General features: G+C 44.4%; 1 protein-coding gene across 4 annotated transcripts; it reads left to right on the top strand.

Annotated features, from left to right (window-relative positions):
• Positions 1-992: 992 nt before the first annotated feature.
• On the top strand, positions 993-21,405 carry UQCC5 (ubiquinol-cytochrome c reductase complex assembly factor 5). Of its 4 annotated transcripts, none has more exons than XM_073591388.1 (3): positions 993-1,059; positions 4,836-4,996; positions 21,267-21,405. In XM_073591388.1, exons 2-3 carry the CDS (start codon positions 4,846-4,848, stop codon positions 21,338-21,340), a joined length of 225 nt encoding a protein of 74 aa, XP_073447489.1. In that variant the 5' UTR covers positions 993-1,059; positions 4,836-4,845; the 3' UTR covers positions 21,341-21,405. The 4 variants fall into 4 exon arrangements, with proteins under 4 accessions (XP_073447489.1, XP_073447487.1, XP_073447488.1 ...); XM_073591386.1 differs by lacking the exon at positions 21,267-21,405 and adding an exon at positions 19,251-19,481; XM_073591387.1 differs by having other exon boundaries at positions 1,017-1,105.
• Positions 21,406-24,196: the final 2,791 nt, after the last annotated feature.

The following is a 24,196-nucleotide window of genomic DNA, read 5'->3' on the forward strand; positions in this document are numbered from 1 at the left end:
ATGGAGTCCAGAGAAGGGCAACAAAACTAATAAATGGTCTGGAGGATATTAGTTATGAGGAAAGGTTGCGAGCACTGAACTTATTCTCTCTGGAGAAGAGACGCTTGAGAGGGGATATGATTTCAATTTACAAATACCGTACTGGTGACCCCACAATAGGGATAAAACTTTTTTTGCGGAGGGGAGTTTAAAAAGACTCATGGCCACTCATTAAAATTAGAAGAAAAGCGGTTTAACCTTAAACTATGTAGAGGGTTCTTTACTGTAAGAGTGGCAAGGATGTGGAATTCCCTTCCACAGGCGGTGGTCTCAGCGGGGAGCATCAATAGTTTCAAGAAACTATTAGATAAGCACCTGAACAGCCACCACATACAGGGATATACAATGTAATACTGACATATAATCACACACATAGGTTGGACTTTATGGACTTGTGTCTTTTTTTCAACCTCACCAACTATGTAATTACGAGATTGCATGATGCAATACCTTACATTGCAATAAATGACATTAAGTGCAGAACTTACAATTATAAGTTATGAATGTATCTTAACTTTTGATTGAAATCCGCTTCCTTGTGTGTGTGTCATATAGATCGATTATTCCTATTGGGAGGGATTGATCAGAAAAATCGATCATTCATGGGAGTGTGTGTGACCTCCAATAGGGTGGTGACAGATTCATAAACCCCTTACTGACTTGTACATGAAGCTGTCACAAGGCCCAACATTTCTCCTTTTTCTAATGAGGATCTGGAACACTCTTTATGAACTCCCAGCATTCTGATATGATGGAATTCATTCTGATCTAAACTAAAAGTTCAGTCTGGAAGTAACACAGCCAATGAATGCTCCCCCTCTGCCTGTATACAGGGCAAAGTCATATTTGTCCTGAAGCATTCCTGTGTCTTCCTTTCCCTGGGTGTACTGTGCTCTTTGTGCGGCCTCTAGTGGTGAGCTCATGCAGTAATTTCTCAGGGTAAAGTCATGTTTGTCCATTACATGTCAGTGAGATCCCTGGGTAGAGTGCTGTTTGGCCATGTGATGGGAGTTCTGCTAGGTAAGAGAGCTGATCAGGGCATGACATAGAGAGGGATCTGTCAGTGGTAAGATAATAATAATGTGTTATCTCACAGTCCCAGTAATGTAGTTGTTGAAAGTCATAAAATATTACATAGAGAACTAATGACTGAATAAGGGGGATGGGGGAATGTATCAATGCCAAGGGGGACTTATCAGGGGCTATTCGTAATATATAGACCCCCTATCAGGGCTACTTAATGAGGTGCATGCTGCATTAATGCCTAACTCCGGCCAACAAAAAAATATCCCTTGGAGTTGGGCTTTTCCTGCATTGCAAGGGTTAATTGCTTGTTTTGCTCTAAGGGTAGAAAAAAAACTTACCTGATCCTCTACTCCTCACAGCTTCTTCTCCCCTGCGCTCCCATGAGTCTAGGGCAGGGGTCTCAAAACTATGGCCCTCCATTTGTCCAGGAACTACAATTCCCATCATGCCTAGTAGGGTTGTCCCGATACCACTTTTTTAAGACCGACTACAAGTACCGATACTTTTTTTCAAGTACTCGCCGATACCGATATATTTTTTTAATGTCATGTGACAGTGGCACGTGTGTCAGTAGTTTTTTGTTTTTACAATTTTATTTTTTACAATTTTTTAAATTATTTTTTACAATTTATTTTGTTATGGTTTTTTTTTTTTTACAATGCTTTCTTTTTTTTTAAGGGGGGGGGGAGTGGACTGTGTCAGTGTGTTTTTTTTGTTTTTTTAATTTTATTTTTTATCATTTATTACAATTAATTTCTTTTTATTATTTATTGCAATTCTTTTTTTTTTTAATTACTATTAGCCCTGTTGGAGGGCTTTGGTAAGATATCAGGGGTCTTAATAGACCCCTGACATCTCCACTTTGAGACGGGGAAAGGGAGTGAGGACACATGTTTCCCAGTCCCCTTCTCAGCAGCCTCAGCTGCACTGAAAATGAATGGAGAGGAGATGGAGGCTCCTCTCCATTCATAAACGGAAGCATCGTAAACACAGGTTTCATTTATGTGAATGGACAGAGTTCATTCGGAAAAGGAAGGAGCCAGATTTGCTGGCTCCTACCTCCGCTCTCCATCCTGAAAGATCGAGGGGGCAGAGGATGAGAACGGAGGGGGACAGCAGCACGGAGGGGGACGTTAAGGGGGACAGCAGCACGGAGGAGAATGGAGGGGGACATTGAGGGGGACAGCAGCACGGAGGAGAATGGAGGAGGACATTGAGGGGGACAGCAGCATGGAGGAGAATGGAGGGGGTGATTGAGGGGGACAGCAGCACGGAGGAGAACGGAGGGGGACGTTGAGGGAGACAGCAGCATGAAGGGGGACAGCAGCATGGAGGAGAATGGAGGGGGACATTGAGGGGGACAGCAGCACGGAAGAGAATGGAGGGGGACATTGAGGGGGACAGCAGCACGGAGGAGAATGGAGGGGGACATTGAGGGGGGACAGCAGCACGGAGGAGAATGGAGGGGGACATTGAGGGGGACAGCAGCACGGAGGAGAATGGAGGGGGACATTGAGGGGGACAGCAGCACGGAGGAGAATGGAGGGGGACATTGAGGGGGACAGCAGCACGGAGGAGAATGGAGGGGGACATTGAGGGGGACAGCAGCACGGAGGGGGACATTGAGGGGGACAGCAGCACGGAGGGGGACATTGAGGGGGACAGCAGCATGGAGGAGAATGGAGGGGGACATTGAGGGGGACAGCAGCACTGAGGAGAATGGAGGGGGACATTGAGGGGGACAGCAGCACGGAGGAGAATGGAGGGGGACATTGAGGTGGACAGCAGCACGGAGGAGAATGGAGGGGGACATTGAAGGGGACAGCAGCACGGAGGGGGACAGCAGCACGGAGGAGAATGGAGGGGGACGTTGAGGGGGACAGCAGCACGGAGGGGGACAGCAGCATGGAGGAGAATGGAGGGGGACGTTGAGGGGGACAGCAGCATGGAGGGGGACAGCAGCAAGGAGGAGAATGGAGGAGGACATTGAGGGGGACAGCAGCACGGAGGAGAATGGAGGGGGACATTGAGGGGGACAGCAGCACGGAGGAGAATGGAGGGGGACATTGAGGGGGACAGCAGCACGGAGGAGAATGGAGGGGGACATTGAGGGGGACAGCAGCACGGAGGAGAATGGAGGGGGACATTGAGGGGGACAGCAGCACGGAGGAGAATGGAGGTGGACATTGAGGGGGACAGCAGCACGGAGGGGGCAGAGGAGGAGAATGGAGGGGGACAGCAGAACGGAGGGGGACACGGAGGAGAACGGAGTGGGACAGCAGCATGGAGGGGGACATTGAGGGGGACAGCAGCAGAACAGAGGGGGGCTGAAGGAGGATACAGGGACAGTCAACGGTGATCGGTGCGGCTTTGGCGGCAGTTACAAGCACTGATCACCGCTGTGTAGATTTCACTAAAGCAGCTGATGGGGGGGGGGGGGACAAAAGGAGAAACGGCTGTCAGGCTTTATTGAAATCGGTGCTTGTAACTCCCCCTCCGCACCGATCATCCCTGAGTGTCCAGGTATCAGGTGAAGCATTTGCCCGAGTGTATATATATATATATATATATAAATAAAATGAAGGGGGAAAATAGTGGATGTTTTCGCAACCATTGTATTTCTCAAGACCACTCACACCTGCAGGCATCTTTAAGTAGACTGAAAGCGTAGAGGGTTCTTTACTGTAAGAGCGGTAAGGATGTGTAATTCTCTTCCACAAGCAGTGGTTTCAGCGGGGGGGGGCATTGATAATTTCAAAAAACTATTAGGTAGGCACCTAAACAACCACAACATACAGGAATATACAATGTAATATTAACATAAAAGCACACACACAAGTTGGACTTGTGTCTTTTTTCAACCTCACCAATCATGAAACCAACTATGAAATCCCCTCTGCACCAGAAGATGTAGCGGGGGGGGGTCCTGGACAGAGCAAGATTACTACTAGAAGAAGAGAAATCGGCACAAGGGACTGACTGTAAGTTATGTCCGTAATGCTGATTTTTCTGTTGTTGCTTCTGGCTGCACTTAGGCTTTAAGTACAGTGGAACCTCGGTTTGCGAGTAACGAGTGTTTCGCAAACCGAAGCTCTGTATTTCTAAAAATCCTAACTCGGTTTGCGAGTGTTGTCTCGCAAAACGAGCAGGATTCAGGCCAAAAGCGGTGTGCAGTACCGCTTTTGGCCTGAGGTGGGGGGCGCCGGAGCTGAGCAGAGCCAAAAGTTGCCGATCAGCGGCGTTCGGAAATATACGGAAAGGCCCGAGGGTTCGGCTGACCTCGGGAAGGCTCGTGAGCGGAGTCTTTCCGAGGTTTGCCGAGGTCAGCCGAAGTGTCCCTCAGGACTTTTTGGCCGTTTCCGAGGCTCTCCGGCGCCCCTGCCTCTGGCCGCATGCGGTATTGCATCCCATTGAAGTCAATGCGGAACAAATTATTTTAGTTTCCATTGACTTCAATGGGAAAACTCGCTTTGATATGTGAGTACATTGGATTACGAGCATAGTCCTGGAATGGAATATGCTCGTAATCCGAGGTTCCGCTGTATTGTTTTTTTATATTTGGAGAGTCGAGGTTCCCAAAGAGGCATACCTTGCATTTCAGTTGTTACTGCCTCTTGTTTATCGCTATTTGTGCTACTTTTTTGGTTTTCTTGTTTATTTCACTACTGCTTTTAGGTGAGTACAGAGAATCTACCACTAATCCAATTAATGAATGCTGTCATGTAATGTTACTTCCAGTAATGTAACACAAATGTTCTGTTTTTTTGTAGACAACCAGATATGGGCAGTAGAAGTATAATAAGAACTCTCCTGGATTCGGTCCCAGGGAAGAGGAGATTAGGTGTCTATCGATTCCTTCCCTTTTTTTTCGTTCTGGGAGGTGCCATGGAATGGTTCATGATCAATGTTCGGATTGGCAGGGAAACATTTTGTAAGTTTCTTTCTATTGTCGTATACATTTTAGTACAAATTTTATCAAGCCTGAGACTTTACCCTTAAAGCCAGAACCCCCCCCCCCCCCAAGGGTCAGATGCTCATTATGTCTGGGAGTACCAGGTTAAAGAGAAATACTTACCTTATTTAGCAGAGCCCTCCAATAGTGCAACCAGTCCCCTGCAGCCTTCTTTCTAAGACGTTCCCAGCCTTGACCCCACCATGTAAAATACAGGGTTACTAACTTCTGATAATGCCAAGGAGGCCATCCACAGACCAGAGCTTTGTGGGGGAAGTGTCAGTTCCTAAACTGCATAAATATAACCAGAATTTGCCCCTGCAGTGTGGGCGTCCCCACCTCAAGGCTAGATTTTTTTTCAAATTATTGAGTATAATTATTGGTTTAACCGCTTGTGGACCAGCCGCCGCAGTTGTACTGCGGCAACATGAAAAATAATAAATTAAGTGATGCGCTAATATTAACCAATTAATATCACACTGTGTGCTGTACGTGCAAAATTAAATTCAAGTGTATGAATAAAATATATACATAAACCTCTGTGTATAAACTTAGTGAATAAATAATAAACTTTGATATACCATATATACTCGAGTATAAGTCGTTCCGAGTATAAGTCGAGGCCCTAATTTACCACAAAAAAATGGGAAAAACGTATTGACTCGAGTATAAGACGAGGGTGAGAAATGCACAGCTACTGTAAGTGGAAAAGAGGGTCAACAATGCCCATTTGCAACCTCACCGTGCCTATTTGCAGCCATAGGTCCCCCGAACTTCAAACTCGGTAGTTAAGGGTTCCTAGATGCCCCCTAGCTGCAGCCAAAATTTGGGGTCTCTGAACCCAAAGGGTCCAGAAATGACATTGCTGCAGATGGACACAGTTGACTGACTTTGGGGCCCCGTATCTCAGGGCCACTTAGTGCTAGGAACCCCAAATTTGGTGTGCAAACCCAGTGGAACCACCATAAAATATCCAAAGCTGGGGTTTCTAGCAACAAGCGGCCCCGAGATACAGGGCCCCAAAAATCGGTTCAGAAAATGTCAAGCACTTTTCTGCAGCAGAGAATGACATTTTCCAAACCTATTTGGGGCCCCGTATCTCAGGGCTACTTGGTGCTAGGAACCCCAGCTTTGTCTATGTTATGGTACCAGTTCCACTGGGTTTGCACACCAAATTTGGGGTTCCTAGCCCCAAGTGGCCCTGAGATACAGGGCCCCAAAGTCGGTTTGGAAAATGAAATTTTTTGCTGCAGAAAAGTGCTTGACTCGAGTATAAGTCGAGGGGGGTACTTTCAGCACAAAAAAATGTGCTGAAAAATTCGACTTATACTCGAGTATATACGGTAATCCAAAACACACACAAGATTCCCCTAATTGTGGAAAAATTATATGTGTTTTGGATTATATCAAAGTTTATTATTTATTCACTAAGTTTATACACAGAGGTTTATGTATATATTTTATTCATACACTTGAATTTAATTTTGCACGTATAGCACACAGTGTGATATTAATTGGTTAATTTTAGCGCATCACTTAATTTATTTTTTATGCATTTTGTGTAGTTCACATATTGATTGCAGCTATATTATTTGGGCATCTTTTTAATATATTTTCACATAACTTATTTTCCACTTCAGCGCTTTAGTAATTTCATCACTGCGGCAACATGGCTTGGCTGCGAGAATCGCGGTCATGTTACTTCGGTTCCCTTTTTGTCCACTAGGGGCGAGCGTGCGCCCCTAGTGGACAAAAAGAGAACCGACGTAACATGACAGAGGAGCGCGCGCGTGCTCGCCCACGGGGCTGATGCAAGTGCCCAGTGGTTGCGATCGCTCGGGGCACGCAGAGAACCGGGGTCTGTGTGAGTGTAAACACAGTTTCCGATTCTCTGAGGGGAGAAGAGACCGAACATCTGTTCATACAGAGTATGAACAGCGATTTGTCTCTTCCCCTACACAGTCCCCTCCTCCCTTCAGTTAGAACACTAACTAGGGAACACAATTAACCCCTTGATCGCCCCCCAGTGTTAACCCCTTTCCTGCCAGTGACAGTTTTACAGTAATCAATGCATTTTTCTAGCACTGATCGCTGTATAAGTGCCAGTGGTCCCAAAAATGTGTCAAAATTGTCCGATGTGTCCGCCATAATGTCGTAGTCCTGATAAAAATCGCAGATCGCCGCCATTACTAGTAAAAAAAAATTTGTGGGAAAAAAAGACGTCAGTTTTGTTTGGGTGCAACGTCGCACGACCACGCAAGTTAAAGCGACGCAGTGCCGAATCGCAAAAAGTGCTCTGGTCAGGAAGGGGGTAGAATCTTCCGGGGCTGATCCCGGTTCTCCGTGTGTCAGCGGCGATCGTGGAAGCCCAGGGGTGATTGTGGCCGCTGGGCACTCGCATTGTTGCGAGGGCGCACGCCCCCTAGTGGCCACAGGGTGAAGCGACGTTACATAACGTCGTTTAGCCCAGCCGTGCCATTCTGCCGCAGTTCAACTGCGGTGGCTGGTCGGCAAGTGGTTAAATATCAAAGCATTCAAAAATTGCGCCTTGCTGATGACCCTTTTTTTTTTTTTTTTTTCATTTTGTCTTGACATAGACTTTAATGCAAAATATATATTTGGTATATCTGTGAAATACATGCATGTTATTCCAAGCTTTATCCCTACACACTTCAATTAGAGCAGGGGTCTCCAAACGTTCTAAACAAAGGGCCGGTTTACTGTGATTCAGACTTTAGGAGGGCTGGACCACGGCCAATGGAGGTAGAAAATGTCCCAGCATCAGTAGGAGTAAACAATGTCCCATCTTTGGTATTAGGGGAATTATTAGTGCCCCATCGTTGGTGTCAGTGGGAATAATAGTGCCCTATAATTGGTGTCAGTGGAAGGACTAGCACCATATCATTGGTGTAAGTGGGAGGAATAGCACCATATCATCGGTGTCAGCGGGAGGAATAGCACCATATCATTGATGTCAGTGGAGGGAATAGCACCTTATCATTGGTCTCAGTGGAAGGAATAGCACCATATCATTGGTGTCAGTGGGAGGAATAGCACCATATCATTGGTGTCAGTGGAAGGAATAGCACCGTATCATTGGTGTCAGTAGGAGGAATAGCACCATATCATTGGTGTCAGTAGGAAGAATAGCACCATATCATTGGTGTCAGTAGGAGGAATAGCACCATATCATTGGTGTCAGTGGGAGGAATAGCACCATATCATTGGTGTCAGTGGGAGGAATAGCACCATATTATTGGTGTCAGTAGGAGGAATAGCGCCATATCATTGGTGTCAGTGGGAGGAATAGCACCATATCATTGGTGTCAGTGGGAGGAATAGCACCATATCATTGGTGTCAGTGGAAGGAATAGCACCATATCATTGGTGTCAGTAGGAGGAATAGCACCATATCATTGGTGTCAGTGGGAGGAATAGCACCATATCATTGGTGTCAGTGGGAGGAATAGCACCATATCATTGGTGTCAGTGGAAGGAATAGCACCATATCATTGGTGTCAGTAGGAGGAATAGCACCATATCATTGGTGTCAGTGGGAGGAATAGCACCATATCATTGGTGTCAGTAGGAGGAATAGCACCATATCATTGGTGTCAATGGAAGGAATAGCACCATATCATTGGTGTCAATGGAAGGAATAGCACCATATCGTTGGTGTCAGTGGGAGGATAAGCGCCATATCATTGGTGTCAGTGGGAGGAATAGCACCATATCATTGGTGTCAGTGGGAGGAATAGTGTCCCAAGGGCTGGATAAAGGCAAGCAAAGGGCCACTGTTTGAAGACCTCTGAAGTAGATAGTAATAGCTATTGATGTGCCAAAAGTATATTGTGCTCCTACCTTCATGTTTATGCTGATAACCCAGTCATTTTTGAGCTTTGATATCCTAAACCTAGCCATACACAACTCGAACAAATTCGAGCCTAAAGTGGCCTTTCTGACAGCAGAAGACTATTGAAGGAACTAGGCAGAAAACAAGTTGGCTGTACAATGAGTTCAGCCAATTGACTACAATCACTGTTCTGACAGTACCTGTGGCTGTCAGACTTCAATAGCTGGCAGCAAGAGATTCAGCTGTTCGCTGTATTAGTGTGGAAGGGGGGAATCTATGCATGTATGGAAATCTTTGTCTATGGCAACTTTAGCTTGTGATGTTAGCTGGCCAACTTCTTTTATCATGGATTAGTAAGGACACAGCCCTCTCCTCATACCCACTCCCACCTCCCGCACCCCACCTCAGTTTACAAGATTTGTGGCAGAATCAACAGATATTTGTGTAAACTTACTGAATAGAAACTTCAATGATATATTTAACTTACCAAAAGGGATCAAATAGAACAAGTTTATTGGTAGGGATTACATACACTTTAAGTTTACCACTTGACCTCCAGAAGATTTACCCCCCGTTCGTGACCAGGCCATTTTTTTTGCTATACGGCACTGCGTTACTATAACTGGCAATTGCGTGCTCATGCAACGCTGTGCCCAAATCAATTTGTGTCCTTTTTTTTTTTTCCCATGAATGGAGCTTTCTTTAGGTGGTTTTTGATCACCTCTGCGTATTTTTTTTTTTGCACTATTAACAAAAAAGACAATTTAAAAAAATATTTTTTTTTTACTTTCTGCTATAAAACACAGCCAATAAAAAATTTTTTATAAATCAAATGTCTTTAAAAATATAGGCCAATATGCGTATATTGATTGGTTTGTCCCAAAGTTATAGCCTCTACAAACTATGGTATATATGCTGGAATTTGTATTATTATTTTTTTATATATACTAGTAATGGCGGCGATCAGCGATATTATGGTGGACAATCGGACACTTACTGACACTTTGTGGGAACCAGTGGCACTATGAGTGTATAGTGATCAGTGCTAAAAATATGCACTGTCACTGTACTAATGACACTGGCTGGGAAGAGGTTAAATATCTAGGGCACTCAAAGGGTTAACTGTGTGCCTAGCCAGTGTTTGTGTACTGTGTTACTGTAAGTGCTTTTACTTAGGGAATTGATGGACTTTATTTCCGTTTTGGCAGGGATACAAAATCCATCACATACACCTCCCCCTCCTTTCCCTGTCAGAACAAAGCTCTGCCTTGTTTACATAGCCAGAGCTCTGTTCGGTGTCTCTGCCCAACGATCAGGTGGTGCCAGTGGACATCCAGTGCCCAGCACCAGCAGACCGGCTTCTGCTGTAAGTAATGGTTTGTGTCAACCCTGCAGCTGTCACTTTTGTTGGACAGCTTGGTTTAAAAATAACAGACTTCCTGGATGGATCACCAGGTGAGAAAAAGGAAAAAATAAATAAAACTAATGCAGCTACCACATCTGAGAATTGGTAAGTTGAAATGTATTACATTTTTGTTTTTAGGTTTAAATGCCAGCTTCTGTTCTTTCTTTAAAAGAAAAGGGGGTATTTACTAAAACTGGTGCACACAGAATCTGTTACAGCTGTGCTTAGTAACCAATCAGCTTCTTGTCAAGCCCTTGTTCACACCGGGCAGATTTGACATGCGATTTAACATGTCAAATCGCATTCCAAATCAGAGCCTATTTTCCTGGCAAAGACACCGCCCGAATTGATGCAACGCCGCACAGATTACCAAAAGTAGATCATGCACCGTTTTTGGCGACTTCGGGGGCTATTTCAATAGACTTCTGTGCGTGAGCCTGCACAGATGTCTCTCAAATCACCCCCGAAGTTGGACTGAAAGGACATTCATTGTGAAACTAGGCTTAACCTCCCTGGCGGTTTTCCCGAGTGTGGCTCGGGGTTAAAATTCAGCACCATTAGCGGTAACCCCGAGCCACACTCGGGATTACATTGCAGGATCCTGGAGCGGTACACTTACCTTGTCCCCGGGTTCCTGCGATGTCCCCCGCAGTGTCTGTGGGCTCCGTCCTCCTCCCAAAGCCTCTCTGTGCCAGGCTCCGTTCCCTGCGAGCGTCGCGACGCACGGGGGCGAAGCCTGGCGGCAAATTCAAAAAAATGTAAAAATCATAACACATACAGTACTGTAATCTTACAGATTACAGTACTGTATGAAATGATTTCACATCCCTTTTGTCCCCAGTGCTTTGGCCTATGCCCTGCATGCAGTTTTATATGATATATACTGTTCTTCTGCCTGGAAACTGGAGATTGTCCATAGCAACCAAAAAGTGTCCCTTTACATCAAAAGTGGCTTTAGACCAGCTAGAAAACAGCGATAATAAATTAGAACACTTGCAGAATTGAGCGATAGTGAATCGTGGGGAAATTTATTTTAATATTATTTTTTATTTTTATTTTTAATTATTTATTTTTATTTATTATATTAAAATTTATGTTTTTGTGTTTCAAACTTTATCATACCCGGGATATCTACTAGACTCTTGTTTGGACAGATTTAAGTGTGTTATTGTTAAGAATTACAGACCTACAATATAAAACGCCAAATTTCCATGCAAAATAATTGTACCGCTTTTAGCACCTAAAATCCGAAATAATCATACCGCCAGGGAGGTTAATTGAACAAGCTGAAGTTGGAAGTTGATTGGTCACTATGCAAAGCTGCACCAGATTCTGTGAACCAGTTTTAGTAAATCCCCCTTAACCACTTCCGGACCGCTGCACGCCGATGTACGTCCAAATTTTGAAGGGGGATATCGTTGTTATGGCGGCAGCTAGCTGCCATAACCCTGGTATCCCCGTTTTCGTGCGGCGGTTCGCTTTCTGATAAAAGTGGTCCCTGCGGCAGATTCGCCGCGAGATCACTTTTATCGGTGGTGGGAGAGGGCCCCCCCCTTCCCACCGTGATCCGGTGCCCTCCGCCGCTTACCGGAGCCGTCTGTAGCGGCGGAGGCGATCGCGTCCTTCTGTGCTGTGCTGTGCCTGGAGACGAGTGAGGCTAAGATGGCGCCCACTCATCTCCATGACACTGCTGGGCGGAAGCGACGTCAAAACGTCACTTCTGCCCACGCCTCTTAAAGGCATATTTTTTTCAATGTCATTGTTTTAAATGACTATTTTTTTTTTTTTTTTATTGCACTTTAGTGTAAATATGAGATCTGAGGTCGCCACATCTGCATGTGCAGGAATGCTGTGTCCTATGGCAACAGTCCCAAAAAAAACAAACAAATTAGTTGTTTTTAAGTGGAGTGAGGGACGGATAGGGTTTCCGTCTCTCGTCCCACTTTCCTCTCTTTTTTTTTTTTTTTTTTTTCATTCTCTCTTTTAGTTTTTCATTTTTCCTCCCTTCCTTTTTTTCTCCCCTTTTCCCTCCCTCCCAACCCCCTCCCTTTTTTTCTTCCCATTTGTCTTTTTTTGGGTTTTGGTATTTGGTAATGGATAGCCTTAAGGTGAATGTTGCTACATGATTTGAAAGCTACTCATACTGATATAGCATTCATACAAGAGACTCATTTTAGAGAGGATGGGCCGCCCATGCTCAAGAGCAGATTTTTTCCTGTGATATACCATGCCACACATATAAATGGCTAAATCTAGAGGTGTATCTATCCTCTCTAGTAAACTTCCTTGGGTTTGCAGTGAGACTTTGTTAGATGAAGGGCTCCTCGGCGGGGTGCGCTTGACTTTAGCGACGATCTATGCGCCTAATGATCACCAGGATATCTTTATGCGTCAAATCTTGGTCAAACTGATGGACTTTACGAAGGGCCCATTGATCTTAGGAGGGGACTTTAATGTCTCACTGACCCCTCAAGTAGACACGTCCTCGGGGAAAGTCTTCTGTCCCCACAGGCTCCCATAAACGGATTAATCCAGGTTTACACAATGCCCAACTGATCGACGTGTGGCACCTCCAACATTCGGGCAAAAGATTATTCATTTTATTCTCCCCCTCACAAGGTCTATTCGAGAATTGACTTCTTAATCCCTCATGCCCAGTTGCACACGGTTTGCAAAACTTCCATTGGTTTGATTACATGGTCTGACAATGCTCCCATACTTATGCTGTATCGCAGGTCGCCTCACAGGCGACACGCATCTGGAAATTGAATGAAAGTCTCTTACAGGTTCCGGAAGTAGAAATCGCTAAAGAGCTGCCTTTATATTTCCAGACGAACAGAACTCCTGATAGTAGTACAGGCATGGTATGGGAGGCTATAAGACAGTCATACGAGGTATTCTTATCAAACATGGTTCCAGACTTAAGAGACAAAGAACGACAATTAAAACTGCTCCTGACCGAACTTCAGGTTACGGAGTCTAAACACAAACACACACCCTCCCCTGCTATAGAACGTGAAGTAGCTGAAATTTGGGTACAAATTAATGATCTCCTACAATATAGGGCCAAGGCGGCACTGCAGAAATGCAGGAAAATCAGTTACGCATATGGCTTATAAGTGTGATAAGTGTGGGAAAACATTAGCTAGGTCGATTAAGGAACAAAAACTCCAATCATACATACCACATATTATGTCCCCAAATGCCCAGAAGATGGCCTTGCCCTTGCAGATCACTGAGGTATTTCGAGATTTCTACGCGTCCCTTTATAATATACCATCTGCCACAAACTCCCAATCGCTTATGGATGAATACATCCAATCAGCTCAGATGCCTACTATCACACCTGAAATCAAAGCGGGACTAGACAAGCCAATAAGTTTAGAGGAATTGATATTAGCGGTGAACTCTACCAAACCGGGAAAGCCCCCAGTCCGAATGGCCTTACCCTGCAGTACTACAGAAACCTGCTTCCTATCTTAGGACCCTACATGGTAGATTTGTTTAATGAGTTGGGCAACTACGAGGCCCTTCCTAGAGCTACGCTAAAAGCTTATATATCTGTCATCCCGAAGGAAGGTAAGGACCCGACCTCATGTGGCAATTTCTCTTCTGAACGCCGACCTTAAACTGTTCACTAAAATTCTGGCGACTCGCCTAGCAACTCATCTACCAGACTTGGTGCATTTAGACCAAGTAGGTTTTGTCCCCACTAGGGAAGTGAGGGACAATACAACCAAAGCCTTAAACCTGCTTCATGTAGCCAGAACTTCCCTCACACCCTGCGTTTTCCTCAGCATGGACGCTGAGAAAGCGTTTGACCGGATGAACTGGCAATATATGTTCATGGTCCTTTGACACCTGGGCCTAGGGCAGTGATGGCGAACCTTGGCACCCCAGATGTTTTGGAACTACATTTCCCATGATGCTTATGCACTCTGCAGTGTAGTTGAGCATCATGGGAAATGTAGTTCCAAAACATCTGGGGTGCCAAGGTTCGCCATCACTGGCCTAGGGGATACCATTATTCAATTCAATGGATTACTATAGTTTATTAAGAACCTACGGCTCAGGTTAAAGTCAATGGAGTCCTCTCTGATCCTTTCTCTATACAGAATGGTACTAGACAGGGATGCTCGCTCTCCCCCTTGTTATTTACCCTGTCTCTAGAGCCATTCCTAAATAGAATTCGTCTGAACCCGAACATAAGTGTTGGAGGTGATCAGCACAAAATATCGGCCTACGCAGACAATATGCTTTTTTCCCTGATAAACCCCACTATCTCGCTCCCTAATCTACTACGCGAGTTTGAGATCTATGGATCCCTCTCCAACTTAAAAATTAATCTTCATAAATCAGAAGCCATGGGGATAGGGATATCCCTCCCCGTGTTGTCTACACTTAAGCCGGCGACGGCTTTGCAGTATTTAGGTACCTATATTTCTATGGATACGTCACATATATTCGAACTTAACTTTTCTCCGCTGCTGTCCAAAAACCGAACGCTTTTGGAGACTTGGAATAGGGGCCTACACTCATGGTTCGGCAGAATTAATCTACTGAAAATGTGTATCCTACCTAAATTTCTTTATTTACTCCAAGCCTTACCAATCAGGATCCCTATATCTTACTTTAAACAAGTTAACTCGCTCCTCATCAAGTTTGTGTGGGCGTATAAGAAGCCACGGCTTTCTTTTTATTTAATGACCCTACCTAAGCAACACGGCGGTTTGGCTCTGCCTGATATCCTAGTATATTATCCGGCAATCCATGTAGGCAGAATCATTGATTGGGGCTGCCATGGCTGATCTAAACTATGGGCTCAGATAGAACAAGCCCAAACACGCATTCCACTTCCAAGGGCCTTGTGGTGTTATGATCACCTCCAATCACTATTAAAAAGCCACCCCCTAATAGGGACGACGCTTCGTATAGGTTCTGTAGCTATTAAACAATATTCCCTTTCCTCTTTGGACTCCCCGTTGTTCCCCATTTTAGGGAACCCACAATTTTCCCCGGGCCTCTGCCCTCACAAGTTCGGCAACCTACGTCAGTTGGGCATAACCCAGGCATCCCACTTTCTAATGAACGGTAGATGGCCCTCAATTGAGGAATTAATGATGGAGGAGGGCTCCTTTAAATTGACCTTTTGGCCAGCTCTTCAGTTATGACACTTTCTGTATACCACACCTAATCCTCGGAACTTCGCTCGTCCCTTGACGACGCTTGAAGAATATTGCTCCGATGAAGGCAATATAACACAGGTTTTATCCAAAAGCTCCACCACATCTACCGTTCATGGATAAATGGGAAAAGGACCTACAACGAAAATTCAGAGCAACTCGCTTTGAAGTCTTCAGTTTGTACGAAAACCCAAGAATCTAATTACCGTATTTATCGGCGTATAACACGCACTTTTTTCCCCTTAAAATCAGGGGAAAATCGCAGGTGCGTGTTATACGCCGATCCCCTGCGATCCTGACCTGTCAGAATTAAAAAATCGCTGACCGCGATTTGAAAATGGCGCCGCTGGCGCCGAAATACACAGTGCCGGTCCTCGGCTCTTCTCGGCGACTTTCGGTTTCACTCGAGCGCCGCCCGAACCTAGCCGAGTATGGCTAGTTTCGGATAGCTCCGCTCACCGTCCGAGTGGAACCGAAAGTAAACGAGAGCCGCCGAGAAGAGCCGAGGACCGGCTCTGTGTATTTCGGCGCCGGCGGTGCCATTTTCAAATCGCGGTCGGCGATTTTGAAGCTCACAGGCTTCAGCAAGGCTGGACTGGGGCAAGGCTGGACTGGGGCAAGGCTGGACTGGACACTGGGGAAGGCTGCACTGACATGGCTGCACTGACATGGCTGCACTGACATGGCTGCACTAGCAAGGCTGCACTGACATGGCTGCACTGACATGGCTGCACTAGCAAGGCTGCACTGACATGGCTGCACTGGCAAGGCTGCACTGACATGGCTGCACTGGCAAGGCTGCACTGACATGGCTGCACTGGCAAGGCTGCACTGGCAAGGCTGCACTGACATGGCTGCACTGACAAGGCTGCACTGAGCAAGGCTGCACTGGGCAAGGCTGGACTGGGGCAAGGCTGCAATGATGGGCATTTAAATGTAAGTTTTTTTCCCTTCAACTTCCCTCCTAAAAGTTTTTTTTCCTTAAAATTCCCTCCTAAATTGAGGTGCGTGTTATACGCCGATAAATACGGTATAAACTACTGACGAGATAGTACCTCACCCCCCACCTCTTGCATCAATACTACCCTGACACTGCTGATCGTTGCTGGAGATGTCAGGGAGATAGAGGTACGTTAATCCACATATTTTGGTCATGCCCTAAATTGACTCCTTTCTGGACGACAGTCCGGGAAGTGACCCAAAAATTAACGGAGTATAAGATTCCTGGTGATCGGCACTTTTTTTACTGCATGTTTCGAATATCCCTACCAAATGTTATCAAAAATCATTCTTAAGGCACTTCCTCAATGCTGCAAAGTCCTGCATTCCACTCTATTGGTAAAAACAAACACCGCCGGTGGCTGCCTGGCTGCGTAAGTTGGTAGACATTAGTAGAATGGAGGACATGCTAGCGGTTGAGCAACATCAACAGGACAAATATTCCATGATTTGGAGTGCCTGGAAACAGTTTATCCTGTCTGTGGAGGGGGTAGCCCTCCTTGGACAAGAGAGTCATACATGAATATTTCCCCCTATATGCCTTGGCTATCTGGAACCAAAGATACCTAATCCCCCTTTTCCCCTTTTTTTTTTTTTTTTTTTTTTTTTTTATATACCCCCCCTTTCCCTTTCTGCTGATTGCTCCCTTCTTTCCCTTTCTCTTTTTTCTCTCCTCTCTCTCTGTTTCACAACCCCTTTTTTCTTTTTTTGCTTTGTTTATTTTTTTATTTTTGGAAATAGGAAAAAAGGGAACGAACGAGGTCAGGTCTGCTACTTGAATTCCTTTTATACATTTTTTCTAGAAAACAACAAGGGGCGGCGGCGGTCGGGGATTGGCTTTATAAGCGACTTTACTGATCTGTGCCGCCATATACTAGACGAATGAGGTTATATTTCAGTTGTAATTTGTATGTTATATTTTTCATTTTTGTTGTATTGACCTGATTTCGCCAGTTGTGCACGTTAATAAAGTTTATGTTTGAAAGAAAACCCCTGCCAATTGGCTGGGATACCCCATATACCCATATTCTGACCTTGCATTGCCCTTCTCATATCTAATGCCACCAGGTACCCGGCCACCTAGCGGCAAAAGAGAGAAGTGCAGCAATTAGACTAATGCCCTGTACACACGGTCGGATTTTCCGCCGGAAAATGTGTGATAGGACCTTGTTGTCGAAAAATTCAGACCGTGTGTAGGCTCCATCACACATTTTCCATCGGATTTTCCGACACACAAAGTTTGAGAGCAGGCTATAAAATTTTCCGACAACAAAATCCGTTGTCGGAATTTCCGATCGTGTGTACACAAATCCGACGCACAAAGTGCCACGCATGCTCAGAATAAATAAAGAGATGAAAGCTATTGGCTACTGCTCCGTTTAGAGTCCCGACATACGTGTTTTACGTCACCGCGTTCAGAACGATCGGATTTTCCGACAACTTTGTGTGACCGAGTATATGCAAGACAAGTTTGAGCCAACATCCGTCGAAAAAAATCCATGGATTTTGTTGTCGAAATGTCCGATCAATGTCCGACCGTGTGTACAGGGCATTAGAGTGAAATCAATTGATCCTCAACAATTAGCTAAGGCAACTATGCTTGGCAAGTAAATTTAGGAGCAACCCTGCCTAAACACCAGGGTGCTACTCTAGTATGTGCTATCAATAGGAAATTATGTTATAAACCCACAAATAAAAATGGGTTATGTTTTACCTTTTCATGACCAATGGTCACTGATGTGTAGAGGACAAGGCCAAATTTAGTGGGGTCAGTATGCATCAAACTCTATAAGTAATTGCCTGCCTACATATTTTTTGTTAATTTTTTGTTAATTTTTAAATGAACATATAAAGCTTTGACTTGGTGCAATCCTTTAATAAATACTTTGCTCGGATGTATTATTATAGGCTGAATGATGGACAAAAACAGTTTTAAAGCCTTTGCTGTCTTCTTTAACAACATTTATAATAATTTCACCTTTGTTTTTTATTAAAGTGGTTGTATACCTTTATTTTTAACTTTTACCTACAGGTAAGCATATAATAAGGCTTACCTGTAGGTAAAAAAAATATCTCCTAAACCTGTAAGGTTTAGGAGATATTCCCCTCGCAATGAGCCGCTGACTGCAGCAGCGCATGCGCACAGGGGATTCTCGGCTGACAGCCCGGCAAACTCCGGAGCTTGCAGGGCAGAAGTCTCCCGCGCGCATGCGTGGGAGTGACGACATCGCGGCTCCGGCCACTCACAGCGCTGGAGCCACAATACCCGGAAGACACGCCGAGGGGAGATGTCAGCTCCCTCGGCGTGGACCAGGTGAGATGCCGGCGCCTCGTTCTAAGGTAAGTATCTCATAATGAGCTAGTATGCGGTGCATACTAGCTCATTATGCCTTTTCCCTTGCAGGTGTAGAAAAAAAAAAAACGGGTATACAACCGCTTTAAGTAATACTTTTCACTATATACTCAACGTGAATTCTTTAAAAGGAAGTAAACCTTGATGGATTTTACTTCCTTTTTATTCCCCTGCAAAATAAAAGCATAATGGGCTAGTATGCATCACAAACTAGCCCATTATGTGCCACTTGCCTGCGTGGGGGGGGGGGGGGGTTTACAGCCACTTTAAGGCAAAGATAAAGTCCTAAATTTTAAAAGGAAAAACTGAACATGCAGGCTCTTCATTGCAAACGAGACATGCAGTTACTATTCTGCAATAAAATAAACCTTCCTGGCTGCTTGCAGGCTTCTTTACAATGTACAGTTAGCTGCGCATGCGCATCTCACTTTACATTCCAGCACATATCCTTTGTGCCAGGGTGACTGAATTCCTGAGGATGCACAGGAGTGATGCCATCCCGCAGCAGCCAATGAAGATGACTACATCCGGGCACCCAGAAGATGCCAGCGAGGTACCTTGGATAGTTGAAGGATAGGTAAATAATGCAAACTATAGTTCCACTTTTTCAAAATACAGTGCTCCCTCCTCAGAAGATAGTGAATGTTCACTACTTCTGCTGCCTGTGCTGCCATTAGTGAGGAGAAATTGCCAGATGAAGATCCTGTAGCATCCGAAGTTGATTCTCTGGTGCTCTTCTGCACGCTGTGCTTTTCTGCCTGTCCCTATGTCACTACAGGACACAGTGGTGATGTACGGACCGGTGAACTGAACCACTGAGTGCAGCAGGGCACCAGGAATCTAACATAATAGGATGTACCCATTCTGCAGTATTTTCAGCCTCTCTTCACTACTGCAGAAATAAGTGCCACAGGAAAGGTAAGGATTCAATGTCTTCCCTGCAGAGAGTGCTGCATTTCGAACATTTTTAGCGACAGGTTGTAAAGAGCACTACAATATACAGTGAGGGAAAAAAGTATTTTATCCCCTGCTGATTTTGTATGTTTGCCCACTGACAAAGAAATAAGCAGTCTATAATTTTAATGGTCATTTTGTTTTAACAGTGAGAGACAGAATAACAACAAAAATATCCAGAAAAACACATTTCAAAAAAGTTTTAAACTGATTTGCATTTTATTGAGTGAAATAAGTATTTTATCCCCTATCAATCAAAAAGATTTCTGGCTCCCAGGTGTCTTCTATACAGGTAATGAGCTGAGATTAGGGGCACTATCTTAAAGGGAGTGCTCCTAATCTTAGCTTGTTACCTGTATAAAATACACCTATCCACAGAAGTAATCAATCAATCAGATTCCAATCTCTCCACCATGGCCAAGACCAAAGAGCTGTCCAAGGATGTCAGGGACAAGATTGTAGACCTACACAAGGCTGGAATGAACTACAAGACCATTGCCAAGCAGCTTGGTGAGAGGGTGACAACAGTTGGTGCAATTACTTGCAAATGGAAGAAACACAAAATAACTGTCAGTCTCCCTCGGTCTGGGGCTTCATGCAAGATCCCACCTTGTGGAGTTTCAATGATCATGAGAATGGTGAGGAATCAGCCCAGAACTTCACAGGAGAATCTTGTCAATGATCTTAAGGCAGCTGGGACCATTGTAACCAAGAAAACAATTGGTAACACATGATGCCATGATGGATTGAAATCCTGCAGCGCCTGCAAGGTCCCCTTGCTAAAGAAAGCACATGTACAGGCCCGTCTGAGGTTTGCTAATGAACATCTGAATGATTCAAAGGAGAACTGGGTGAAAGTGTTCTGGTCAGATGAGACCAAAATCGAGGCAACAACGCAACTCGTCGTGTTTGGAGGAGGAATGCTGCCTATGACCCCAAGAATACCATCTCCACCGTCAAACATGGAGGTGGAAACTACAAGAAACGTCTGACCTCTGTGATTGCCAACAAGGGTTTTTCCACCAAGTACTAAGTTCTGTTTTGCGAAGGGGTCAAATACTTATTTCACTCATTAAAATGCAAATCAATTTATAACTTTTTTGTAATGCGGTTTTCTGGGTTTTTTTTCTTGTTCTGTCTCTCACTGTTAAAATAAACCTACCTTTAAAACTATAGACTGATCATTTCTTTGTCAGTGGGCAAACATACAAAATCAGCAGGGGATATGATCATTTTTTTCCCTCACTGTAAATGGTGAATTTGTGCCTTTGGTAAAGGTAGTCAGTGGGAATTATTTATATTTAATAATTATACTTGTGCAGCTTGTTCATTCATCCTTGACCTACAGGACATAAGATTTATGGGTTCCTGCCTTTGTTTACCAAGTGACTTCAGAGGGATTGAAGTGGTCTTTAAGCAGATGGGGGTTTTCTTTATTTTCTGTTTCTGGTCTTGTACAGTTTCTACACACTCATGATACATAGTATATATTCTTTTTTCAGATGATGTATACAGAAGACGTCAATCAGAGAGACAATATGAAGAAAAAACTCAGCAGCCATCAGCAAAATCCTGATATGTTTATATAATAATCCTGATTGGTGTCTGTATTAATTTAATGAAATATATATTTTCAATAAATTAGTGTGTTTTGTAATACTATACATATTCATGTAGACAAAAAGGAATCACACAGTGGAAGCGGAAGACATTTTTGCAGTATATAACCTCAAGACACCAAAGTCAGCTGGAATTAAATTTTATTTAAGTTTCGTATATATTTATATATGTTTATAATTTTTGCTTCACAAATAACTTTTTTTAAAAAAGCACAGCCCCCCCCCCCCAAAGACTTACCCAGCTTTAATTCTCTGGCTCCAGCATTGCTCTCCTCACTTCCTGCATTCACCGGAGAAACCGAGGGCAGTGGGGCCATAGGTTCTTGTTGACGTCAGCCAAACTTGTGTGAGGACAGAACAGGGGCATGGCTCACCTCTGCTGTGTGTGTGTCAATGGATATACACAGTTTGGCACGATGGGGGCACATATGCACCGTTGCCACCTTAAACTAGTTTTAAACACTTTCTGCAGCTAATTTAATCACTGAGTATGCAGCTTCTTTATCTGTTAATCATTGCCTATGTTCCTGTTTAAGCTGGTGCAATGGCCAGGGTGGCACCTTTCTCTTTCAGCATCCTATGGAGCCACCCATGCATGCAGGGACTAGATTTTTTTCTCCCTATACTATGTGGATCAACAGAAACACACAGCCCTATAGCCTAGGATGGCATGGCACTCCCCTGTCTCTCTCCTTCCCTTCTCCAAACAAACAGACTGACTGGAGACTGCGCTGTCTATGGTTAATGCTTTCCTGTGAAGACCAAAAAGTTCAGGGAATCATACTAAGGGAGCAACAGCTAGCAGCTTGAAAGTTGTAAACTACAAGTCCTGGACAAGAATTTTGGCTGATGCTGCTGTCAGTCAATCCTGGGGGGGGGTGGGGTTCCAAGCCACATTGTGTCTGTCTATGGAAGCACACAGCCCAGCTTGGGAGCGTGCCCACAATAATCCCCCATAGCCATACCTCCCAACATTTTGAGATGGGAATGAGGGACACCTACTTGCAAGCATATGTAGGCATAGGGAACGCCCCCGACACACCCCCTTAAAGGTGAATTAACCAAAAAAAAGGTTTATATAAATCCAGAAGGACTTTTTTTTACCACTCCTATTTCTTTATATTGGCTTTTAAAATTTACAAATGCAGCAATTTAGAATTTGGATGAAAGTTTAACACTGGGAAACACTTTTTGAAAGATAAAAAGTGCACTTTATATACAAGTATATGGATCAGACCAAAATGAGGGACAAATGAGGGGGAAAGAGGGACATTGCTTCAAATCAGGGACAGTTGGGAGCTATGCCCATAGCACATGGCTTCCTATGAGAACACTCGGAGAAAAAGAAGAGCAGACAGCACCAGCGGGGACCACCAAAGAAACGGTACGGGCCACTCTGTGTAATACCATGGCACGGAGCAGGTAATTCTAAACCTCTTTGTTATTTTAACTAAGAAAAAAAACTTGACTGCATTATCACTTTAAAGTGGAACTTCACTCCCCCAATCAACTTTTTTTCACATTTCTTCAGTTACTTCTGGTTTCTTGCCTAGACAAATGATGTCATACATCCCAAGAGTCTTCAGAGGAGGGGGAGGGGTTTTCTCCACTAAGTACACTCTCCTGAATGTAGGCTTGAGCTAAGGGCAGGTGGATTCTAGGAAGTAAATGCTACATGAATCATCTGCCCTTACCCAAGATGGCCATGGCCAGAAATGCTAGGAGATGTTTTTCGAAGTGATTTTTCAACAAAATAAAGCATGGGGAGATGGATGGATGGGGGAGTTTTCTTTGAATATTAAAAAGAAATTACCGTAAATAGTGTTCTTAGTTTGTGGTGCTCAGATGCAGTGTAGATCCCCTTTAATTCTTTGCAATAGTATGTTCATAATTTTTGTGACCCTCTGCAGGCACCTTATTGCTGGTCATTCTTGTCTTTTCTCTTCAAATTATCTCTTCCAGTGAGTTGGTTCTTTTCAGTATACAGTATCTTTTCATGTATTATTAAATCTTTTCATGTCACAACACTGAAGAAATGACACTTTGCTACAATGTAAAGTAGTGAGTGTACAGCTTGTATAACAGTGTAAATTTGCTGTCCCCTCAAAATAACTCAACACACAGCCATTAATGTATAAACCACTGGTAACAAAACATGCACATGTATATCAGCAGAGCAGTGGAAGGTGTGAGTAAGCAGAGAATGGTGCCAGTAGGGCAGTGGATGGTGTCAGAAGTTTTTCATTTTAATATTTTTTACAATTTTATTTTTTAATCTTTATTTTTTACAATTTTTTTTAGGAGCCTCGTTGGGGGCTTTGGTGAAATATCAAGGGTCCAAACAGACCCCTGATGTCTCACAAACAAACATAGTTTACTATGCTTCAGTTAAGAATGAACACAGGAGCGATCGGTACAGATCACTCACTGTGTTCATCCAGAAAAGGAAGGGGTAAATTAAATATTTACCAGCCCCTCCCCCTGCTCTCCATTCTGAAACATCCCCGCAGCAGCTGGTGGGACAGGTGAGGAGGGAAGCTGGCAGCACTGCAGGGAGGAGACAGGGGGCTCCAGGAAGCAGGGGAAGTCAGCACTGCATGGGGTGATTATGGTGTGCCCAGGCACACCCAGCACACCCTGTGCGCACGCCTATGATGGTGGGCAAGATCATACAGCAGTTTAACAGGACAGGTTCCACTCAGAACAGGCCTCGCCATGGTCGACCAAAGAAGCTGAGTGCACGTGCTCAGCGTCATATCCAGAGGTTGTCTTTGGGAAATAGACATATGAGTGCTGCCAGCATTGCTGCAGAG

The sequence above is a fragment of the Aquarana catesbeiana genome, linkage group LG07 (genome assembly GCF_042186555.1).
Source record: "Aquarana catesbeiana isolate 2022-GZ linkage group LG07, ASM4218655v1, whole genome shotgun sequence".
Lineage (NCBI taxonomy): Eukaryota > Metazoa > Chordata > Amphibia > Anura > Ranidae > Aquarana > Aquarana catesbeiana.